Below are 25,654 nucleotides of genomic sequence, written 5' to 3'. Positions count from 1 at the left end.
TTATTGTCCATGAGTCCAGGTCTAATAAAGTGCATTGCTCTCTAGGCATTATTACTAAGCCGTGTGCGTGAGTGTCTCTCCACACCCAATGTCACATTACAGGGAAGGGTGTGCCTGGAGGGACCCTCTGCTAATACTAATAGCTGGAAAAGCAGTATTAAGTGTATAACCGGAGGATTGTGTTAATACATCTGAAAACCATTATTGTAGGCAGAAATGTTCAGTCCTCAGAAAAAATTCATAACCCTCTTGGGTTTAATAGCAATTATTCTCTCAATGAGATTTCTTACATATTTTATTCATTGTTTGAACTATCCAGATAAAATCAGGTATGAAGTGTCCTCAGTAATATTCATCACACTCTTATCTTAGGTGCCAGCTAATAAGACAGGCTAGACCTCCCCCCACCCCAAGCTTTTTACTAGGATTTTAGTCTAGTTATTAGAGTTCTAGCTTTGACACATTGATACAATTATAGCGGCCTTTTAGGCAAATTATAAAATAAAGCATATTTGTTCTGTAATAGTTTCTTTGGGCAAATATTGCTGGCGGATCTTCAAGGGCCTACTGCACATATCAGTATATTATCAATTATATTACGTTATATTTGTACTAATTATCGGTCATTTATTGTTGTGGGACAGTATGTAAGAAGCTTCCTCTGGCTGTATGTGTGCACCACAATGCTAATGCTACAGCTAGGTCTGTGTAGGCTTTGTTCACTTACAGATTTGCTGCAGAAGTGTCTATGTCGTGTTGGTTGTTTTGGTAGCGAGCATACGAGTTTCTGCATGAATGGAGCAGCCCCATGCAATCTGCTGCGTGTGAATATATCCTTATGGAGCGGCAGACATTGCAGAAGATTCATAATATTTGTCATAAGCTGCACCTCCCTTATGTAAATAGCGTGGGCATAATCTCAAGGTTGTGCCCAAAACTCCATTGTGCTGGTTTTGTGGCCTTGTGTTTGCTGAAGCAGCAGGATCTGCCGGTGCCATCCAGTGCTACAGGACTGCTGTGTGTGATCAAGGCGGCTGGAGAACTAGGTGCACCTACTAAAGGTCACGCTGTCTTTGAGATGAAACGAGTGTCACGTTGCGTTATTTTAGAGGCCTTTTCTCTTGTATACGATGATTAATTCTGTACTTTCCCTTAGATAAACACAGCAAACCCACAGACAGAATGATACACTGCACAGTTATTTGCTGTGGACCAGTGCCATGTTGTACTGGTGATATCTGGTGTACAATCACATATACATAGAAGTTAATTGTACAAGTGCATGTGGAGGATGGGAGTTCAACCACAAGTGTGTTTTTCCCCTTATCCACTGGATCCATACAATTGGCTGAACTTTTGTGGAGGTCTTTATAATTTCAAAGTGACTTCGGACACGGCCTATGTTTATCCTGTGGATAGAAGAGAAATATTTTTAATGGAAAACTCTTTAGTCTGCATTCCCAAGTGGCGATTGCGTTGAGCTTTGTAACACAATGCAAAGACTCCTCCTGCAATCACATGTTGAAGTAACATTGTGTCTGCATTGCGTTTACTAACAGAGATGCAAATGCAATGTTGCCTCAACATGCAACCCAGTCGCCACTTAGGAATACGACCTTAGGGTAGGGAAATTGTGGGATGGACTGCTGGGGGATAGCCTTAGTGGGTGCCCTGCAGCTAATTTGCTGGGGTTTAAATCCACCAACATTGGATGTTTTTCACTGCAACTATTGGTTGCCTTGTTTTGTGGGGATAAGCTGACACTCACCATTGCATGAAGTCCAAGACACTTTTGGGGATACCTCTGCGCCAGGATTCTGTGCCAATTGTAGGCACTTTTCCATCTTGGGCTCACATGAAAAAGTCTGTGCACCAAAATGTATTAATTTGACACATTAAACTAGATTAGCTAATAGGAGGTGCACAGTACAACTCGACAAATTAAAAAAATTAATATAAACACTTTAAAGGACATCTTCCACCACATCAAGGATTGTAAACCAAGCACACTGACATACTGGTGTGTGCCCCCTCTGGTAGGATCTGATTTTCTTTAAGCTTCCTATGCCCTTGCTTTTAAGAAAAAAAGGGCTTGAAAAATTATGCAAATCAGTCTCCAGAGGGGAGGGGGTCCAGGCTCCATTATTTCCCTCAGACTCATTTGCATAATTTTTAAAGCCCCTTTTTTGTTAAAAGCAAGGGAATAAGAAGCTAAAAGAACAGCAGATCCTGCCAGATGGGGGACGCACCAGTATGCCTGTATGTTTGGTTTACAATGCTCCTTATCATGTCCAGCGGGTCTGGATGGTGAATTGACGTAGAATAAATTGTTGTGCTCGATTTTGATATATTCCCCCCCCCACCCCACCCAATTGTGTTGGGGCGTACCCCATTGACAAGTGCAATAGTTTCTCTGTTTCCAGTAACCAACTTTTGTTATGGGACAACCTAAAAGGAATTTTCCTTATTTCTATTTTATGTGGATGGAAATGACGGCTATTTTTAAAGCTGCAGTTTTCTCTATATTCTCTAGGTGAAAAAGGACTAATAATTTCTTGTGTCTCGTTTCTTAGACTGAACACATACAGACATTGGAGTTGCCTTCTTGGTACCCAGTTATCAAGCAGGAAGAAGATGGCACCAGCCGACCTCATTTGCTGCATCCGAGGTATGTACAGACTGCCGAAAGTATATACATTGTATAATGAATAAACAAAATGGCAAAGCATTTTTGCCACAAGCCTATACTTCTATATTAACCCCTACGGGACACAGCATCTTTTGGCCTAAAGGACGCGGCCCCATTTTTCAAATCTGGCCTGTGTCACTATAAGTGGTTATAGCTTTGGAACGCTGTGAGATATCCAGGGGATTTTGAGATTGTTTTCTCGTGACACATTGTACTTCAAATTAGTTTAAAAATTTGGATGAAATCTTTTGCGTTTAGTTATGAAAAAAAACAAAATTTGGCAAAAATGTTGAAAAATTCTTTATTTTCAACGTTCTAAATTCTCTACTTTTGATTCAGAAAGTCATAGCACCCAAATAAATTCATAACTTACATTTCCCAAATGTCTGCTTTATGTTGGCATGGTTTTTTCAGATTCCACATATTTTACTAGAATGTTATGAAGCTCAGAATTTGGGAGCCATTTTTCACATTTTTTGTAAAATCGCCAAAACCTGTATTTAGATGGACCTGCACAGTTTCTAATTGACACTGAGAGGCCTAAATAATAGCGAGACTCGTAAATTACCCCATTGTGGAAACTACACCCCTCAACGTATGAAAAACCACTTTTAAGAAGTTTGTTAACCCTTTACGTGTTTTATAGGGGTTAAAACAAAATGGAGGTGGAGTCTGCAAATTGTAATATTTTTTCACAATACACTCATTTTGGGTGGAAAATTAAACATTTGTAATGGATAAAATGAAAAAAGGCTCCACAAAGTTTGATACGCAATTTCTCCCGAGTACACCGATACCCTACATGTGGTGGTAACCTGCTGTATGGGCGCACGGCCGGGCATAGAAGGGAAGGAGGCGCCATCCGGAGCAGATTTGCTGTCACATTGTACAGGCTATAATTTTTTTCTTTTTTTTAATGAGGACCTATAGGGGCTTATTTCTTTTGCCACATGAGATGCACTTTTCTAATACATAATTTTGGGGCATCTATAGCTAATTGGTGAGATTTAATTAACTCTTTGTTGGTGGAGGAAATGAAAATCATCAATTTTTAGGAAAATTTTTATGTGTTTTTTTTTTTGGCCGTTAACCATACCATGAAAATAGTATATTATTTTTATTCTTTGGGTCGCCACGTTTATGAAAATACTTCATTTATATATATTTTTTTATTTTTTCCCATTTTTACTGAATAAAAAGTAATTTGGCAAAATTGTTGTTAATTTTAGCATCACCGACTTACATATGCATAACTTTTTTATTTTTCACCTCAAAAATCTGTTTAAGGGCTTATTTTTTGCAAGAATGATAGCTCTTTTTAGTGGTCTTATTTTAGATTGCGTAACTTTTTAAAATCACTTTTTTAGAGCATTTTTAAAGGGCATTAATAAAAAATCATCTTTATCAGAGAGAGTTTTTTTAGGTTGTTTTTTACGGGGTTCACTTTGCGGATCTAATAACGATTCTGTTTTATTATACAGATTGTTACGGACGCAGGGATACCAAATATGTGGGGGTTTTGTGTATTTTATTCAATTGTACTGAATAAAAACTAATTTGGAGAAAATCTTATTCATTTTAGCATCACCATCTTTTTATATGCATAACTTTTTTATTTTTTGGCAGATAAATCTTGTTAGGGGCTTATTTTTTGCGAGAACAGTTGTTCTTTTTAGTGGGCTTATTTTGGAGTGCATAACATTTTTTAAATCACTTTTTAGAGCATTTTTTATAGGGTATTAATTAAAAATTATCTTTTTTCGGAACGTTTTTTGCGTTTTTTTCCTCCGGCGTTTACCGTGCGGGTCCAGTAACAATTCTGTTTTATTATGCAGATTGTTACGGACGCGGCAATACCAAATATGCGGGGTTTTTTTGTGTTTTTATGTTTTTTATACTTTATTAAGTTTTTTTATGGGAAAGTGACATTTTAGGGGCTTATATTTTTATGTATTAATTTTTTATTTATTATAATGTGTAGTGTTAACTGTTTTTGCATATTTTTACTTATACATACTTGAACTTAAACCAGTGATGCTCTGATCACTGGTTTAAGTTCAATACACTGCTCTACAATACTATTTTATTGTAGAGCAGTGTAAACTGTCTGAGCAAGCTTGCGCATGCTCAGACAGTTTACAGCCAGACCCGGAAGGGGTCTGGCTGCCATGGAGACCGGGCAGCTCCGGGGCACATGCCAGTCCTCGGAGCTGCCCGGCAGAGGATCGGATCCCCCGGTAAGCGGCACGGGGGATCCGGACCGCGGCGTGTAAGGGGTTAACACCCGCGATCGGAGCCGGCTCCGATCGCGGGTGTTAGCGCAGGCTGTCAGCTGTACTAGACAGCTGACAGCCGCTGCTTCTGGTACCGGCTCCGTTCGTGAGCCGGTGCCAGAAGCAGGACGTTATAGAACGTCCCCGTGCGCTAAGCATCTAGCCCCGGGGACGTACTATAACGTCCTGGTGCGCCTAGGGGTTAAACTGTGTTATTTAGTGTCCTCCCTGACCATTGTTAAGATGCGGTCTTGTGTTTGAGTTCACCTTCTGCTCTCCTCATTACCTTTCATCCTGCAGCTACGAATAGCAGCAGCCGCCTATTGGCTTGTCAGCCCACAGAGATATGACACTAGGGAGCCCCACATCAGTGCTGCTGAAGCTCGCTGTCTGGGGAGAGCCTGCCCTTAAGCTTTCTCTTTCTAATGTTCCTTCTCAGACTCAGATCATTTCAAGGTCTGATCTTCCCATTCTCAGTCTTTTGCTGGATAAGGCTACCTTTTGCTCATATCGCTACTAGACAATCTTTCCTGTGTAAGGATTTGGTCCTGGATATTATACTGGTCTTTATATCAACATGAAGAAATAGATATGTCAGATACAAGTCACACCTCTAGAGCACTGTTTAGTATCCAGAATGGAGCCCCCTGCCTTTTGATGTGTGTTCTATATCCCACTTCCAGATATGGGAATCATATATCACCTAACCAGCCATCTAGGATGTCTCAGCAGTCACCACAAACATTCTGTGGATAGGCCTCAAATGTGAGCACCCTAGGGAACTGTATATATCGTAGGTGAAATTTGGTGCAGTAGCTTGCAGATAACATGGCAGAATTTAAACTTTTCTACAATCCTTCCTGTGTAACTTTTAAACGAGACATAATGTACTTTTAAGATATCCCATAGCATAAGTGCTGTAATGGGAAAAATAGGCTAAATCTTCAAAATGCCACTTTTCCCCATATTCTCCCATAAAAAAGAGGTTGTCCAGGATCAATTACTCTTTCTTTTTTACTATGGGCCCCAAGGGGTCTGTTTGTATACAGAGGCTCAGAGCGACATCAAGTCATAAGCTATGTGCTGATAGCTGCAGCATGCCGTATCTGTCTCCTTGATGTACTCTCCTCCACACCATCCACCCCTGCCTCTTCAAGGCACATGATGGAAAGAAGGAAGGGGTGGAGGAGAGTAGACAAACCCCTCCCTCCACCTCATCACCCCTGGGACTCCCTAAGGAGTCAGGTAATGTGAAATAAAGTTTTATAATGTAGGCACAGTATTCAGAATGCTGAAAAAGTCACTTTTAAAATCAGCATAGCAAAGGATATTAGATCTTTTAACCGGCTTAAAAAGGCATTCCTGCTGACAGCATCACTTTAAGAAAAAGGTGCAAGTTGTTTTTACAATTTCATCACATTTTGGATTTTTTTCCCCAGCTTTCCAGTATTGCATGGAATATTAAATGATACTTTTGATGTCTGTCAGAAACGTCTCTGGGTTTATGGCTTATGCCATGCAGTGGGGGTACAGCATTTTTGCTTGGAGCCTGCCTTGTATCTTACTGTGACAGATAATAAACTGAAGGGTTACACAACGTTAATTTAAAATAGTAAGGGACGTGACAAATGTCTGTACTAAATTAATAGGCTGACATAACACCTTTCATTTTGTAACTGCTGTGCTTGCTCTCATCTTTCTTCTTCCTACAGTATTTAGATCAAGCATTAAAATGCATTAGGGAAATAAGATGAACCCTGTCAAAGCTGATAGACAGAGATAGACATAGTCAATCATGGTCTCCTGCTCTCTCTTGTGCATCACAATATTCAATTAATGTGGAGTATGTTGGTAGGGGAGGCTTTATGACTGATAGGTTTTAAGAGTTTAGGCATCACTTTGATCAGATATAAGTTTTCCTTTTCTAAAAGTATTAGATGACAGTGATAATTAAAGAGGTTATTGGTCTTTACATTTGACACCCAGTGCCCCACTTATCATCAGCTTTTATTTCTGTCTTGCACTGAAGCGAGCACACAGAATGTAGGGACCGTGCTTGGTGACCATAGTTCTACTGTTCATCAAAATTTGCACATCCTATGGGTCATACATTAACGTGTTTTCTGTTATGGAAGCGACTCAGCCTTAACCCTTTCATGACCTTTGTGCAGTTGTGTTATGTTTTATGGTATCATAACAATTTTTACTTACAAGTCCCCCTTTGCTGCCATGTATTGCAGATTTTCAATATTGGTTTGTCCTGTAAGCTGTGCCTAAAGTCCCCTAACAATCCATGGAGCTACAACACGGTTTACAGGACAAGCCATATGTCTGCCAATCTAGGGGGTTCCCGACTGTTGGACACCCACCATTCCGACAATTATCTTGTATCCTGTGGATAGGAGAAAAAAAAGGCAATTTCTTCTCCGTTAATCAGAGAATTATTCCTTTATCTCCACGCTGGTTCACATACTGCACCATTGATCTTGCTGATGTGTCACTGTAATGTAGCATGCTTGTAGTAGTGCCAATGACTAGTCTGTTACCAGATAAATTATTTGTTAGTTGTAAAATCAGGTGGAAAGACGTTAATTTGTTTTGAAAGAAAATATGGCGACTAAATGAAGACATTTGTTAGGTCATTTACATAGTCCCGCTGCTAGAATGGCGTGTATTTCTCCCGCCCAGTTGATACTAGCTAATTTTCCACACTGGCTACCTGCAGCGAGACAAATGCTTTATAAATATTAATGCATTACTTAAAGTCTGAATTAGATTACATTATGAGAGTCGGTGAATGCGGATGATTGAACGGACATTATTTATCTGGAAGTGGAGAGAAAACAAAGATCTTATTAAATTGACATTCTTCTGAACGCACATGACAAGCAGTCATGCTTATTGTCCGCAGTGTGTCTCCTAAAGGGTTTTTTTTGCTTTAAAGTTTATTTATTACATACTGGTTACTGATAGTCATAGTTTTTTAATTTCTTATCATGTTAAAGATTCTGATATAGGTAGCTAAGGTACCGCACTCATCAGAGGTTACGTGGTGCTCAAAAATTGGGATTCTCAGTCCACTTGTTTCAATATGCAAGATAAATTTTCTGCAAAGATTCTGATGTCAAGGAGCAGATAGGTTTATACAGAGCTGTCTGTGCCGGATTGTGTGTGGACACACTGCTGACTAGGAAAAAAACATACTAACTATATAATACAGAGTTGGGGACCCAGAATTGTTACTGCATAGAGAAAATAGGCATTTCATAAGACATGTCAGGTTGATCAAGTAAGCGATGAGGCCTTAAAGGGAACCTTTCACCAGGAGACCCATTTTTAGCACTCCCTCAGTCCCCACAGAGCATAGTACATACACTGCCAAAGTGTTTTTGTATTAAAAATTGGTTTTACAGAAAAAAAAGATTTGTTATATTGTACCTTTCATTAGCATCTGCTGTGTGACTAGGCAGTTGCCAAATGGGAGGGTCTGGAAAGGAGCAGTCCCCCCACCCTTGGGGAACAGCTCCTCCATGTGACCTTTTCAAATATATGAAAACACCCATCTCTGGGCTTAGCAACGCCCCCTGCTCCTCTACAGCCAATCCCGAGCGTGGAGAGTTATTCATATATTTGAAAAGGTCACATGTTTCCCAAGGGAGTTCCCATTAGGCAACTGCCTAGTCACACAGCAGATGCTAATGAAAGGTACCATATAACATATCTTTTTTTCTGTAAAACCTATTTTTTTTTTTTTATACAAAAACACTTTGGCAGTGTATGTACTATGCTCTGTGGGGACTGGGGGATTGCTAAAAATGTGTCTCCTGGTGACAGGTTCCCTTTAAGAAGTGTTTCTTATTGTGTAATTATGCAGCATATTATGTGTATGGATCTTACATAAAATTTGGATAGACTAAAGATCTTTTTTTTAAATTTATTTTTGTCTTTTTCAGTTACTATCTCTACATGTACGATAAAGTGGTGGCACCAAATGTGTCCCTTTCTGCTGCTTTATCGCAGTGTAAGGACTCCAAACCCATAAGAAGGGAAGCAGAAACCAATAAGCAGTCAGCAGCGGAGTCTGAAAACCAGGCCCGGAGCACAAAGCATAAATCTGCTACCTCATACCCTGACCTCTCCATGGAGGAGCAGGAGAGCGTAGATCTGAAAACCGATAAAGAGTCCAGTAATAAACAACGTAAGTACCAGAGCCTATGCTCCTCCAAGGAATATTGTGAGATGCCCTGATTAACAGCTTAGCTTTCTGGTGATACGTGGAATTATCTCCTTGATTGTTCTGCTGTCCCTGAGGATGTGACATAATATGATAAGACATGAAAACTGCCGCTCAGCTGTACTGGAGACACCGTAGCAGAGAGATGCTGAATGATGGATTTGTCATCTGTCAGTAAAGCTATAGCGAAGATGATTTATACTACTAAAATCCCTTTTTTTTATTTTTGAGTGCTAAAAATGCACTTACTGTAAGTTAATGTGCCAGATGCTATAAAATAAGGATTGAATGCTAAATAAATGGGCATTTCTATTATTTCTATAAACAAATGCTGCTCTATTATGAACACCTACATGTCTGATTTTATCTTTTTCAATTCTCATTTTTTGTTTCTAGCATATAAAGCTTAATTTTCTGATACAAAGGTGCAGATTTCCTCCATATTGTGTTGTTATTTATTTAAAGGGATTGTTTGTGATATTTTACTTTTATTTAATGGGCCCCAGGGGGCATAAAAGTAATGCCTAGTGCCATCTGTCACCGCCGGCCTCTCATCAACAGCGATACCTGTATGAATTTGTAGTGCTCTCCTCTAGCTGCGTTAAAGAAAATCTAACATCAAAATTGAGCAGGATAAACCAGGGACACTTCCTCATAGATCCGGGTACCATGACTTTGATAATCTCCTTACATTTTTATATCCATGGCCAAATTTTAAAAAAAATGCTAATGAGTCAGAATGGTGGGAGTTGCCAGAGCCCCTGCATGCCATAGCTTCACAGGCTGTTACACTGTGTAGGACCTCTTCCCCCTCCCAGCAAAGGGGTAAATCCCTAAAATAATTAACTGCAGAGAAATATCATTTCTCCACCTCTGTGCATGCATTACTGTAAGGGAACCTATTGCAATAGAGAAGAAGAAGGCGAGGAACCGACATCACATAAGCTATACTGAGTCCCTAAAGTAGGGACTAGGGGACAAATGTGCCTCTAGTCTATAACCTGCTGTTCTTAGATTGGAGTCTGGCAAACCAAAGTCATAATAATGCCAAATGTAGTCTGCATTAATGGGAACCTGTCACAAGATTTTACTTAATGAAACTGCTACCAGCCTCAGGTAGGATATCAAATGTTCTTTCTAGAATTCCCTCTTTTATATGATCTTGGCCGTTTACCGATAGAAAATTTCCTCCAAAGTCTAAAAAAAGCACAATCAGTCATCAGTCAAGTTAAGAGACTGCATGGGGTCGGGTGGGCAGTCAATTCAGACACCCCGATCTTTGGTTGTATAGTAGCTAGAACCATAGTTATGTCATATTAAAAATAAGTTCTTCAGAACTGGAGATACAGATGGTTAAAGAGGACCTGTCACCCTTAAACGCACTAGGAGCTGCTTACTAATGTAAGAGAAGCCAACCTTTTTTCTGAAGTTCTTATTTACCACTTATGTTTGGGATAGGACTAGTTACTTCCAAACTACTTAATATTTTTATACATGACGGATCCTAAAAACAGCATTTATACACTGCCCCTGTTGGGACAGCTTAAACTAGACAAACTTTGCCACCCCCCCCCCCCCTCCCTAATTTTGAATTCTGTTCCTAAAACCTAGGATAATCCTGTGGTTGGCGGTATGTTGGTTTATGACTTTTGAGGGCCATTAATATTATATCATTTTTGGAATGTAGAATGCAGCGTAAGAAATCACAGGACAAATGGATGATAAACACAATGAAGGATATTCTTTTCCTACATTAATCCTTGATGTCTGAGTAGTTTGCAGAGAAGACTTGAGATGGCTGCATAGAGGAGATCTATTTATAGGCTTGCCTTGTGAATCTCATGACACCACTCACATTATTTCTACCCTGTTGTATACCCAGCTATAGCAAAGGGTAAACCACATGAATCGAACTATTTGCTTCTTTACGCTTCTCTTTATGGACAGAGACATGTAGCTGAAAAGATTTATTAAACAATCACAGGCTATAAAAGATGCAGAGAATCTAATGCTCCCAATGTTCTCCCTTTACAGCCTTCCCAATATCTCTGTGCCGGACAGGACTGCCATTTAATTTTCCTTCACAAATGCTGCAAAATCAATAGACAATAGTATAAAAATATTGGTTTGCTTAGGGCTCAGTGCATGCTTATAAGATGGCAAGGAGATAGCAGAGAATCTGGCTAGCTGTATACTCATTGGGTGCTTTCACACTTTCAGTTTTTAAGATGCATTGTGACCGAGTGCCATAAATTTCTATGTGGCCGTGATATAATCGTATCAAATTGTGCCCGGTTCACCAGCCCACATACAGTTGTGTGAATGGGGCGATAATACATGTTATGTAAGGGGATATTCGGAAAGCTGTAAGGTGGCTCAGTACCTAGCACAGGGAGCCTGGATTGTAATGTGACTAAGGGCAATATATGCATATAATTTTTTTCATACTGTTAAACAATATATGTTTTGAAATTACAGCTAAAAGCTGGGATCGGCTATTAGTGGCATTAATTTGTATTTTTACATAATGCATACATCAAAAAAAGTCATAAAAACCCTTTAGGGGGCATTCTATTTGTTTCTTTTGGATATATCAAATTTGCAACGTGGTGAACAATAAATAACCCTTAATTTTTTAGTCATAAAATGACAAATGAGTGCCCAGAGATGTAACAACTTTTAATTCGGGTATGTGCACACAATGTTGAGCTAATCAATAAAGTAAATGGCATTCAATACAAAATTACATCATCATAGAAATTGCCATACAGAAGCCGGTGCACTAGAAAGTATCTCAAAGTAATACCCTTTTAACAGCAGGTTATTCCCTATCTCCCCACCCGATTGTGGGGTTTCAGCACCAATCAAGAGAAGGGGATCCTGCTGCACTCGCAAATGAATAGAGCAGCTGCCCTGCTGCCCCATTCATCTCTATGGTACTTGACTTTCCAATCTGTTTTTTTTAATTTGGTGAATGGAGCAGTGTGCATGCTCAACCTGTCATTTAGGGATACAATAACGCCCGTTCTCATATTCATTGTGACATTGTGAGACTACTGAACAATAAAGACTGCTGTTTGCAGCTAAGGTGCCAAGCATACATACATTCGTAAAGGGTATTCAATGTATATTTATCATCACAACCTATTCTATTGTAGACGCCAGCTCTGGGGATAGTGAAAAAGACAGTCCAGTCTGTAATAAGGACGACATATGTGAGGATGACAAGGGTCACATTATGGAAGAAGTTGTGAAGACATTCCTGAAACAGCAAGAAAAACTAAATTATATTCTACAGAAGAAGCACCAAATCCAGATGGTAATTACAAAACCAACATAGCACATGTAGACACTTGCAATTGCTCATGTTATTAATCTGTATATACATGTCTTTTTATTGGTGTATAGAAGGTTTCATCTTTTCATATGGTCTGGTGTTATACTTTTTGGAAAGTGTAGTTTTTATACCAGGCAGTATGCAGGCATGAGTGCTTGAAACAAGTTGGCGTTTACTGCATTCATACTGTCATTCTTAAACTTTTCCTGTTCCCAGAATAAATCATTTAATAATTAGTGTACAGTCATGTGGTATAGAAAACGGAGATTTTCTGCATTATGCAACTGTTCTATTAAGTGCCTGACAAAAATATTGTTGGCTTCTATTAGTTGTAAAACTATGTATCCAGTTCTGGGTAATAAGCCTGCTCAAAGCTGGCCAGTATAAGTCACATAATTTTATTTCAGTTCTGTGACTTGGACAATATATAAAAAGAAAGATTAGCAGGACTCAACCATACCACTACCTATTGTTTTATTGCAATATTGAAAATCTAGTGTTAAAGACAGATAGCAACGTTTGCGTGTTTATCCTCTTTCACTCTTGATTTCTCCTTTTAAAGGAGGTTGAAATGCTAAGCAGCTCGAAAGCCATGAAAGAACTGACGGTGGAGCAGCAGAACTTGCAGAAAGAGTTTGAATGTTTGCAAACAGAGCACATGCAGAAGATGGAGGAGTTGTATGATGAGCAACGAGACCTGGAGGAGAAGCTCAAACAAGTAAAGAAGCAGAAGTGTTCCTGTGATTCCAATACAGAGCGGGATAAGGAGACTCAGTATGCAAACCAGGTGAGAAGACTATGCATGTACTTTATAGGTTTTTTGGGAGGGCTTTGTAATTTTCGGCTCGATATAGTACAAATTATTCCTGTATAATTCACTTTAAATGGCTATTCCCTGCTTAGTCATGGATTATTTCTAGGATAGGATCACTATATGATTGGTTTGGTTATGGCTGTACTATCCTGACTTTGAAGACTCTGTGGATTTCCTATCACATTATTGCTGCACAAGGAATCCCACCCAACTTACTATCAGGGACAATGATCCAGAGGTTGGACCTGTATTAACCATAAAGATATGGCTTAGTGATACAACATGACTATATGATGAGAAGTTTCATCGAACATTTTAGTTTTATGTGTATAGTATGCCATTGGTAGTGTGCGCTAAAAGTAAGAACTCATACTTTTATTATGGGCTGTAAGCACAAACATAGAATACATTGTACATATCCCTTTACTGCTGATCCTGCTGCTCCATAAACCTGGCTTTACACTTCTTAAACAATTGACAATGTGTGAAAATGATATTTATGGGGGTGTTGATATATAGATTGACTTAATGGAACTACTAGATATGTAAATTTTTATAAAATTGCATTTCTAGTCATGAAAATATTTATTTCTGGTGATGTCTATAAAACAGACAGACAAAACATTACACTGCTTGTGTTGGTGGATGTATCTTAAGGCAGACTTTGTTTGGAAACATTCTACATTGAGGATAGGACTAGAAAGGGTTTTCCTCAAAAACCCTCTGTGTATGCCTAGAAATATCTACATGTGAACTTGTTTGCAGTGATACAGACACCTTGTGCACCTCATGACAGTCTGTCAGCAGAATATTGACATATTGCCTGTAATGACACCTCAGTGCTTTTGGTTATCCTGTACATAATACATAATTCCAGCATGTAAGAGAGTGACTCCAATTATACTGTATTAACTACATTTTTCCATATTTGCCCCTTTTCGAAAAATGTTTAGTCTTAAGATGCAGCCTTAGACATATAAAAATATATTATGCCCAATACTTCAGTAGTGCACAATTTTCCACTGGGGGAAGTAAAGAGGTCCACATATACAGTAAATCAATGAAAAATCCATATAAAACAGTCTGCTTGATTGACATTGATCTAATGTTTCTCATTTAACACGTGTGTCCAGCCTAAGTTATGTCTCGTGGAGACAAGTGCCTTCACACAAAGAAGGTGAAGAACAAGAAGTTCTTGCAAGTATACGTAATTGAAAAACCAAAACAAACAAAAATAAACCCTGCCCCCCCCCCCCCAGAAGTAGAAAAATAGGAATCTCTTACTCTTTATTGAATTTGAATTGTTGAGTGATTGCACAAAGAAACCAAAAGGTTTTTGTATATGTAATGTCCGGGATTTACTGCAGGTCCCACAGCCGTCCTATGGTAATGATCGCAGAATCCAGATGGTCAGATGGGGCTCAATAGCGCATGTCTGGCCAAAATGTGAGGTTGTCGTATCCGAGGAAGCTATCTCGTTTCTAAGGGACAACATGGCGACATTTATGAGAAATTATCTTCACACAGGAACATTTTTTTTTTTTTTTTAAAGACATCCAATTAAATGTTTACACATGGAAAATGAACTTAATTAAATGTGAATGGCTGGATGGTAATACCCCTTTAAGTGGTAGCAAAACTTCAATTAAAATATATTACATGGAAATGCAACAATTTAGTGAAACCAGTGATGTGGCCTTACATGATATATGCATATCCCAGGCTTGAACACTCACTTATAAGTGTAATCACTTTTTTCCTCCCTCAATAGATGTCATGGGAGAGAAAAAAGTATGATGCCTTGGTGCGCGAGAACTTTGTTATAGCTAATCAGTTATTTATTTGGTCAGTTTATTTATTCATGATAATGATAGAATGGTTCCATTTAATAGAAATGTTATATAATCGATGTGTTTTTTCTGCAGTTGACAGAACTGCGGCAGAGGCTGGACCAGGCGGAAGCAGACCGGAGAGAGCTGCAGGATGAGCTCAGGAGAGAGCGGGAAGCCAGGGAAAAATTGGAGCTGATGATAAAAGAGCTGAAGCTTCAGATACTGAAGTCCGCTAAGGGTGGTAATGACGACTAGAAGATGCAACTCACTGACAAGTCATGATACTTAACAGGGTTTATATGGTGGCTTGGACTTAATTGTGAGCAGAATATAATGCTACATATATGGGTTGGGTCTGGTTCTGCTGGGAAGTATGGAGGGCTGCATTGAATCACATCACTACTGGGATATCTGTCAGTACTTGTCCCACTAACTATGGAAGTTTCCCTATGGTTTTGACCTTTGCAGTACTGTAAACTTCACATCAACCTGTGTCCCTTCCTTGTTGCTATATGGCTCGTAAGACTCTAAAGAGCCCATATGTGTCCAAGGCTCTGAGAGATTTATGATCTCACTATACTCCAGCATTACATCATAACTGCACTTTCTGTCTCCATATGTGTGGCAGCTGCTGGACATTTACTTTGTCTACTACTAGATTAACCATACTACAATGCTGCTACTTGTTTTATCTTGGACTTTGTTACTGGGTGTTATCATAAATGTTCTCTGTTATTGAGCCCCTCATAACAATGATTCAGCTCTATGAGGGTCTAGTTAACGATAACCTGTGTTTTACCATTAGTAAAATTCTTCTATGCATTCATCAACATTGTGCAATCATCTTCCAGCATTCATACTGTTTGAATTTTCCATCTTTAATAGGCTACAAATGCAACCACTTGTGCACAGAGTTTATTTGAGATTTCAGCCTCCATGTAATAGACTAGAATTTCCTCATGTTGTACTTACACTTTAACAGTTTTTCTTTCCTTTTGACAAATATTATTTATAATAAGAAATTACATATTCTGTTTGAGGATTATTGACCGTCTGTGTGATGCTCTCAGAACGTTTCAGTTTTTACACCCAAGAAGTGTATAAGAAACGTACCCTTAGAATTTGCTCATTATTTTTGCTCCCTCGGAATAAGCAATATTATTTCTAACCCTTTCTCACTTTCCTTGACTCTTCTGGGTGCTTTTCAGAGACTCCTCAAATAATAAGGTGGAGAAGAAAATGCATTTCATGACATGAGTATTTCGCCATGGTAGTTGGCCTCATATATCAAAACCTGTACAGATGCATTTATAAATCATGTGAGCTATTGTGATAACATGGAAGGAAAAACCAAGTTCAGATCTATTTCTGTGTGTACTACTAGTTTTCTAGGGTATAACCCATGCGTGGCTTCCATTGGAGTGCAAGTTCTGACCAAACATTGATATTGGGGCTTCAGAAAAGTGCCCGGATATCTTTATTTGGCCATTTACACTCCTGTTTATCAGTGCTATGGACAGTGGTCACTTGTCTGATAGATTCTTGACATAAATTACTATTTTGCACAGCCAAGATTTACAGGCCACATAGTATAACATATATCAGTCTTATGAATGATGTAGAATGTGGGCACAATGAAATATCTTGGAATCCATCACTAAAAGTAAATACCTATATATGTAGCAACATCACCTACCATTGCAGCCATTATATAGCCAAAGCATTGTTATTAACTATTACAACTTGGGAGACAACAGTTGGGTCTGGTGATAAAGAAGTGTGAAACATCAAGGTGCCATGCCACTACTAAATATAGCTTTTTTGTATTAAGACTTCTTTATTAAAATTTGTTTCCTGGCATATTCTAATACAGGAATTGCATGTTGTGACGTCTGCTGGGCTGTGGTACCTCTCCTCTGCTTGTAGAATATTACCAACCAAAATCACGTGAAATGAAATGGTTTATATGTCTAATTCAGACAACCATGCCGTGGCCCCATTTTATAGCCACAAATGCAGCCCCTTTAATTCGACTATACAGGATTATATAAGACATTGCTCCCAGTTTGGGTGATAAGACCAGCAGCGGGGCCAAGGAGTGCGACAATACTACAGATGTTATAATTGCCTGAACTATTCCTCAGCACTCATGCATGTTACTATATTATGGTTCTGTCTTGTCCAGAGCTGTAATAATGCTGCAATACAACATACTATTCAATGATTTGAAATCTAAAAAGAAAAGAAAACCCTTCAAGATTTGATTTACAAAGACGTTAGTAGTCCATGCTTAATTCTTTTTGATATCCCAACGTCTCATTCTATTTATTGCTCTTCTGTAAAAAAAAAAATACATTATGTAGTCTATGTTGTTTTTTTCAAATAGGATTTTTATTTTGTGTTTTTCTATTTATTGCTGTTATGCCTGTTGTGTAAATATACAGCTATTTAAAGTGGAATATTTTTTTGGCATATAAAAAATAAATTATATAAATTCATGATCTTCTTTTCTACACATTATGATCCTGAATAATAGAGGTGCCATTTTATTTTGTGTTCAGTGATCTTTTTTTTTTTTTTTTCTTTTTTTTGTACATATTGTAAAGTTTTTGCTGAATCAACATCACCTTGCTCTGAAAGCTTCACTGAACATACATTGATTGCTTATGTATGTAGTCCTCTAAGCCACCTGTAAAGACGATATATTCTGTATTTTCACGTGGTGTATTTGATACAGCATGCTTTTTGTATATTTGTGTAAAGTGTTTTGCTTTTGATACTGATGCACAATTCTTAACACATTGACTTTTCTTTGAAAAAGACAAAATAATTGATAAAAAATTTTTGATTTGCCAAGCCCAGCTTATAAAGAGGCTTTAAATATCATTTTTTTTTTACTTTCAAGTAGGTGTCAGAGCTGGAAAAGGATACATCATTTACATTTTGATATTGGCAATTCATATGAGAATTTATATAGTTTTAACATACACTATAAATTCTGCTACGATGCCAAGTTTTGTGAATACTTGTGATTTGTTTTCTATAATTAGGTAGCAATCATCATTTTGTTAATCTTTCTTTTGGAGCACAGATCTCTGTGTCTCCATATTTTAGCTTTAATTTAAAGTCATAGCAATAGAGAAATACATATTTATAACACTGGCATAAATAATCCCCTTACCCAGGCCTCTATCGGAAGCCCTTACACAAAATATGATATTTACAGCCAGGGTATCTAGACAGTGCAATGAGTACAGTAAAAGACTGACTTATGACTCAGGGAAGCAGTAGCTAAACTTTTACGGCTTGAACTATTCTTATATTGCTTGCCTGCTGCACATTGAGACTTTTTTTTCCCCCTATAAGAAGATTTGATATGTATCTGTGTATGCATTTGGTTAACCTATATTCTAGCCATATTAGACTTTCTAGTAAAAAAAAAAAAATAGTAAAAAAAAAATACTACCCAAAAGAATAGGGCTACACATTTGAAGCATGTAAACTACACACATTGAAATTTATTTGCTATGATTATGATACAACACAAAATAGCTTCAGGTACCTAGGCTGAAATTTTAAGGGGTTATGAGAATGTCCTGCAGCTCCCCATCAAATACCTATAGACTGATTTATCTCCGTCTATAACCTACATCCCATATTTGTAAAATGTAACTAGAGTAATAAAATATTAAGGGATATACGCACACGCAGATTTACATATCTCCAATGTGGCCAATATTTGTGTATCCAGGTAAATCTACCTGTTTGTAAACAATATATTACCAGTGGGCAGGGTTGGCTCCAGGTTTCAGTAGGCCCCTGGGCGACAGAGCCTCAGAAGGCCCTTTTACAGTCAACTTACATGGCAACATCAGAAAAAAAATGGAACCTGTGCCACAAAATCTTCAGATTTGTACCGAATTCACAAATGGATTTGTTTCTTATAGTGGTGTATGGGGGAAAATTGTAGTGTCTGAGTGTATACTAGGAATTATGTGGTGTGAATGGGTTTAAGAAACAGATAGCTGCTGCTAATGGAAATAATGTCTGTTTGAAACTAGAACCTTACAGCATTGATAGAGCGCAAGTATCTTCGTATTTGTGCCCATTGAAGTAAAAATGTGGGGCATCCCTTGTCTTTCAGTTCTTGTGACACTTGTATTCCTTATACACAAGGACTTTTAGTATCAGGAGACTGAAGATCCACAAATTGCCTATGCCTACCTTGTGGAAATTCTAAAACTATTTCCATATTACAATTAAATGAATTTCGTAAAACAGGAAATAATGTGAATGTTTTATACAATGTCACTGCCTCAAATCAAACTTGCAGAGAAGCAGAATGGCTTCTACCCCCTGACATGAGAATCGTTTGGTAACAAATATTACAAGGTAGCATCTATGCACGCTTTAATGAATGGGGGCAATAGAACGAAATATTTTTGTATAGACCGTATTCCTCTTGTAAGGAAACAAGTTAGTTCAAAATGAAGTAAAGGCCACAGCTGTACTTCAATATATATATGAAAAGTCTTTGTGTTGTTTGTTTGAATATTCCATTTAACCGTGAGAGATCCCAATAGCAATTTAATTTATTTTATATGACCTTTTGTAATATATCATTATCAATATATCCCTATATTCAAATGTACATGATTTGGGCTCCTTCACATTCATACCATGTCGTCTTCTGGGTGTCTAAACTTAATGGGTTTGCTCCCACTGCTCCTGCCATGCTTCTGGGCTTTGTTATGAGACTGCTGCAGTCAGTCAGTAAATGAGTGGTGCTGCCCCGTAGCCACTGGATTGATGGTTTCCATTGCAGAGACGTCATCCCCGTGACCACCGAATGTGATCAAGCTGCCTATGATTTGCTTTAGAAGTCAGGTGGTCAATAACAAAAGACCAAAGCACTGCTGGATCGCTTGGGGAAAAAGCCAATAAGCTTTATTATTTTATCACAGATCAAAGCGATAGTCCAGCACTCAACAGTACAGATCACTGTTAAAACTTCACGTTTATTTTCAGCTTGTTAAAGTAGCATCTTGGTAATGGGTTATGTACAGCAGAGATGGACTGACATGCTCAAGTTTCCGCGTAATGCCTTCCTTACAGTACACTATAAGGAAGGCATAAAGCCGAAAGGTAAGTCCTATTTTAACATTCGGAATTCAAAGATCATGACTTCATCGATCCAGCTATATTACTGAGTCATCCAGACAGTAGTGGGACAATTAAAAAGACTTCTCAATTATCCCACTTATGTCTGGACAACTCCATGATATAGCTGGATCGAATCTTTGAATCGTATGTGTAGGATCCGTGCTCCGGTGGAATATACAGTCCACGTGGGTGAGCCGGCTATAACCATTTCTGTTGTACTATTTTAACAAACTGAAATAAACATCTTTAGTTTTAACAGTGATGTAATACTGTCAAGTGCTACCTCTACCACTTTCCTCTACACGCTGAGCGCTTGGCGTCTCCGTCTGGACTATACATAGCCGGTGAGCTGTATTGTCTCTTATTTAATTTTTTTGTTTTATTTTGGGACATTTTGGAACCCTTCGATATACATCAGAAACCCTGACAACTCCTTCAATGTTGTGCCAGTGTGGGTTCAACATGGCACTTTATAATCGCTACTATTCAGAATTAAAAAAAAGCAGTGGGATAGGAGAATGTAAGAAATGAATTGCACAGAAATCCACAGCTCATTTTGCACATCTAGATTATTTGCTTATATCAGTAAAGAGAACATCATAAGTATCACCTGCAAAATATTATTAACTAATTCATCACCTTGGGCTACATCGATATGTGTGTGGTTAAGTTATGACTTTCATGTGACTATTGTGTGACTGATATATGGATAAATTTAAACTATAGGAAAGTTGCATGAAAGTTTTTTATTTTTTTTTTATTGAAGCATTTAGTCCCCATCCTATGATCAAATCCTTTTAGTCTGAAGTTTTTTTTAGCTACTAGTCACCCCTAAAATGTGTTTTAAGCCATGTGTATATGCAGGGAGGCTGTCTTCATGCCTTTGCCCCATTCCTTTCCCTTTATACTATAATGATAGACTTTTTTCTGTTCTTGATTAGTTTAATGCTTTTTCCTGCACTGCCAAATAGTCCAAGTATAAGAAATATTGTGGGAATCCCTGACTTATGGATAAATTCATGCTGCTAAGAGAGTGTACAAGAGTATATGTAGCTTGCATAGATTTCTTTCCTTCCTTGTGTATTGTTAATACAAAGCTATTCTTGTGTATTGCTATATTAAGAAACTATTTAATTTGTTTGTGTTTTTTTTTGTTTTCTCTCCTTAAATTGCAATTTCCATCTAGTTATGCAATTTATACTTGGTGAAAGTAAATATTCAGTGCAATATAAGCCTTGGTCATTAGACCAGCTGCATCTAAATTATTCAGGCAATAATTGGCATTTTTATAGAGGCCATAAAGCTAATTCTAGTTCCTTAAGATTTCTTATAAGTTACAAGGCAATGAAAGGGGAATGTTTCCTGCATTAAAAAGGACTTGTCTGCTTTTCTCATATGTCAATTTTAATAGTACTTGTATTCTCAATAAAATTACAGAGAATTTTAAGTCTGCATGGCGCTATTCTTCCCAGAAATGTGACAGTGTGGCGGCTTTAGCATTGATTGGGCAGAGCATGGTGGGAACCAACCTAGTGTCGCACATTGCTTTTTTGTATAGAAGGAACCAGCAGAATACAGGTTTAGTTTTAATGGGTATTTTGTATCTTTTATGTATTCAAAAATTCATGGTTTAATATGAATCTGTAGCTATTAAATCCAAAGAAGGACTGCAGTTATCCCAGATTTTTTTTATTGTTTTATCAGATCTTTATCTTGTGAAGCAGAGTCATAGTGGGAGATGTAGCAGAGTTACTATGCCAGTTTTCGGACGTAGGAGCACTGAAACAATCACAATTTCTTGCGCACAGCAAGAAGTTATGATTATTCTGGTGACTACGCCACCTTCACACCATGGCCACCGGTGAGTGGGCCGGCATGGGGCTTTCCTGACCGTGCACTTTCTAACAATCTGCGAACATTCACTGCTGAATGATTGCAGATTTTTACTCAAATCTATGCCAGGTCCGACCCGGTGTAATTTTGTCTACCAGCTAGCACGGCCAGCAGATACATCATAAGGTCTACGCCTATTGATGTATCGCCATGGGGGGATGGCAGGTCTTTATCATATGCTAGAGCACTAAAAATCTCCCCCATAGAGTCCATTGCTGAGAGGCCAAATGTATAATTGCTTTGGCATCAGATATGCAAAGTTTGCTTGGAACTTTCCATGGTCCTTTTTATAGGGCCTTGTGGGTTGTTTCTGATATCAAGGCTGCCAATCTAATCTTGGGCTGCATTCACACGAACGATGGCCGTATATGCCGCCGTATATACAGATAACATATGATCACAGTCATTTCAATGGGCATTACGCCCTCCATTTACATGGCCATATTGTCCACAGTACCTTACCGTAAGCAAGCCATATAAAAATATCAGAATTACCTATTTTCTCATGTATTTCCGTTCTGTATGCCCCATGGAAGGATATGGGAACGTGTAAAATACAGGCTGCATACCTGCTGCATACAGTTGTGCACCGTATATACATGCAGTGTCCAGAACCAGTGGGAAGTGCATTCTGTCATCCATCCATCATTTTCCAGCCCACAGTATTTCATACGGATATATACGTGCACGTATGGAGGAAAATCGTCACCTATATATTTATGGATTCATACAGCACGGAAATACAGGACAAGAGAAATCACGCATTTGTGTGAGTGCAACCTTAGTGCAATTCTTCCTCTAAGTACCTGCAGTGTTCACTATTCAAAAGATTGGAGAGAATATTCACATTTTTTTATCTTTGTTTTATTGTAAATATTGAGGTGCAAAAAGTATCCTCGAGGTAAAGCCATAATACAAAATGCATCATCATTTTCCTTCTTTTTTCTAATAGATGACATGTTTTTGTGTTTAGCTCCTGCGCTAGACTTTGGTAAATTTCTCCTTTTTCCATAAAAAAAAAATTGAATAGAAGTATATAGATAGGGTTTCCTGTGCACCACCTGAAATATGCAATCTGCATAGAAATACATATTTTCTCCTCGCCCTGTCACTTTTAAGTAGAGATTCTTATTCTGCTGCTTCCTTACATTGAAGCTCCCACTGAACTTGCAATTTGATGCACATTTGCACAAGTCAGCACTCCTGCATTCGATAACGCACACACATGGGAACTCATCATGTATTATTTTAATGTGTATGCCTTTTAGGAAAAAGAGATCTATTTGAGGATGAAGAAAGATGTTATTTTTCAGTAAAGCTATATTATGTTCTCATGCATAATCTTCAGAAGCTGTTTATGTTGCATGATAACCTATGTAAAATGTGAATTATTGAATAAAGAGCATGTATAATACATTGCTTTGTTATAAGTGATACCTGTAAAATGCCTAAAGCGAAGAAAGTGGTTGTCAGACAGCACAAACCTCCGCTTTAGGATATTTGCCAATGATGTATATACAGATCATGCTTTAAGTAACTGTGATTGTGAATTACATGAATCAAAACTGTCCTCTACCTCACAAGAAACTAACAGGTGTTTTATATGGTTAGAAACAATACAAAATGCATTTATCTGGTCAATCAGTTTACAAAGTGTGGGAATATCTATATTGCAACATTGCATACTGTGCTTTCTGCTTATACCTCAAAATGTATTTTTGTGCTGTTCTCCATTGTCATTCCTTGTAAATATGAATTACCACTGGTGGATTCAGATCTTAATAAAACATGATGTGGTGACTTTCTATTGTTGTACTTGTTTCACTGCTAAATGCCATATTTCCATACTTATTAGCTTGGTATTCATGAAAATTGGGGGACACTCATTTTGCGCTGGTGTATAATGCAAGCCCTGCCCCTCCACCGGATACATCAGGACGCTCTGAGCCTCTTGATGCCTGCTAATCAACCTACCAGTATGTTTTGGGAGGAAACCAGAGGACCTGGAGGAAACCAAGGCATACACTGAGAGAACATGCAAACTCTCTTTACAGATGTTGACCTGGATGGGACTCGAACCCAGGACCCCAGCGCTGCAAGGCAGAAGTGTTACCCACTGAGCCACTGTGCCACCCAGTTGTAGAAATGTGTTATTGCCAGCAAACGCTCAGTGCCGATAGTTCACAGGCTACATTAAGTGCAAAGGCATGTGGTCCACTCTGCCACTGGACACGCCTCTCCATGCCTACCTAACATGGTGACATAAAGCTGTAAATAATAGCAATTCTGAATGGTTCGCAAAGAACTGCGATAATTTCAAGGCTTCTATGCCTGAAAACTGGTATAATTATTTATTTATATAGTGCACACAGATTACACAGCGCTGCACAGTTTGCCAAATCGGTCCCTGTCCACAATGGGGCTCACAATCTAATCAACCTAGCAGTATGTTTTTTGGAGTGTGGGAGGAAACCCACGCAAACAAATAGCGAACATACAAACGTTTTGCAGATTTTGACCCTGGGACCACTAAGCCACCGTGCTCCCCATGCCCTGACAAACCTCCCCCATTTTCTGCTTTACTAAAGCTGGTCTCACAGTGAGTCTGATTAGTCGGTCTCGTTGCGTGTGCTGCCTGGAATAATCAGCCCAGACGATGAGCATGTCAGTTCAGTTCCGGCCGCTCTCTCCGGGTAGCAGACACAGCGAGTTTGATCAGACTTGCTCTTGTGAAACCAACTTACGGCTAATAACATGCGGACATAGCTGATTTTCATCTTTACTGAGAATTGGCCACAGAATAATCTGTTTATCTCTTATCTTAGGCCCATTCACTTCAATGGGGGAATTCATCTACAACAGTAGGCCTGCATGTCCGATCCCAGTCATGGACTTAACTACAGTGGTAGCAGCCATAGAAATTGCTATGGGACCCACAATACCAGGCGGTCCCGTCATCCAACACTGACACTAAAGAATGGAGGATGTGTACCATTATATAAAGATTATACTGCACATTGTACAGCATAACTTGTATAAAACATATTTGATGTATATATGCTGTGTATGTATGTGTGTATATAAGATGTATGTCTATATATGGCATTGTATGTATATGTAAAGTGTATATGCTCTGTGTGCAAGAGTGTGTAAATGTGTGTATGAGTGAAGAACTGTATGTTTATGTATATATACGTATATTAATGTGTGTGTGTGTGTATATATTTTCACAACTGGATTTGGGGAATCTCTCCCATTCTCCCTTGCAGATCCTCTCCAGTTCCCTCTGGTTGCATACATTGGTGGAAAGCAGGGGCACGGCTACAATGGTAGTGGCTGCTACAGGGCCCGCTGGTCCAAGGTACCATGGCACACGGACGAATCATAATTCATCATGCACTGCGGACAGTGAAATCTCA

At 38.5% G+C, this 25,654-nt stretch overlaps 1 protein-coding gene across 2 annotated transcripts in view; it reads left to right on the top strand.

Moving 5' to 3' along the window:
* The window catches only part of SKIL (SKI like proto-oncogene), a 36,141-nt gene extending 12,101 nt beyond the window's left edge, over window positions 1-24,040 (top strand). For both annotated transcript variants that reach the window (XM_072142829.1, XM_072142830.1), the window contains exons 3-7: window positions 2,574-2,668; window positions 8,916-9,160; window positions 12,355-12,515; window positions 13,096-13,320; window positions 15,273-24,040. In XM_072142829.1, coding sequence (XP_071998930.1) covers window positions 2,574-2,668; window positions 8,916-9,160; window positions 12,355-12,515; window positions 13,096-13,320; window positions 15,273-15,434 — 888 coding nt within the window. In that variant the 3' untranslated portion in view covers window positions 15,435-24,040. The remainder of the gene's footprint in view (window positions 1-2,573; window positions 2,669-8,915; window positions 9,161-12,354; window positions 12,516-13,095; window positions 13,321-15,272) is intronic.
* The last annotated feature ends 1,614 nt before the right edge of the window (window positions 24,041-25,654 follow it).

Source organism: Engystomops pustulosus, chromosome 3 (genome assembly GCF_040894005.1).
Source record: "Engystomops pustulosus chromosome 3, aEngPut4.maternal, whole genome shotgun sequence".
In the NCBI taxonomy this organism is placed as follows: Eukaryota; Metazoa; Chordata; class Amphibia; order Anura; family Leptodactylidae; genus Engystomops; species Engystomops pustulosus.
The sequence above is the reverse complement of the archived record's forward strand: the minus strand, read 5'-3'. Positions and strand labels throughout refer to the sequence as shown.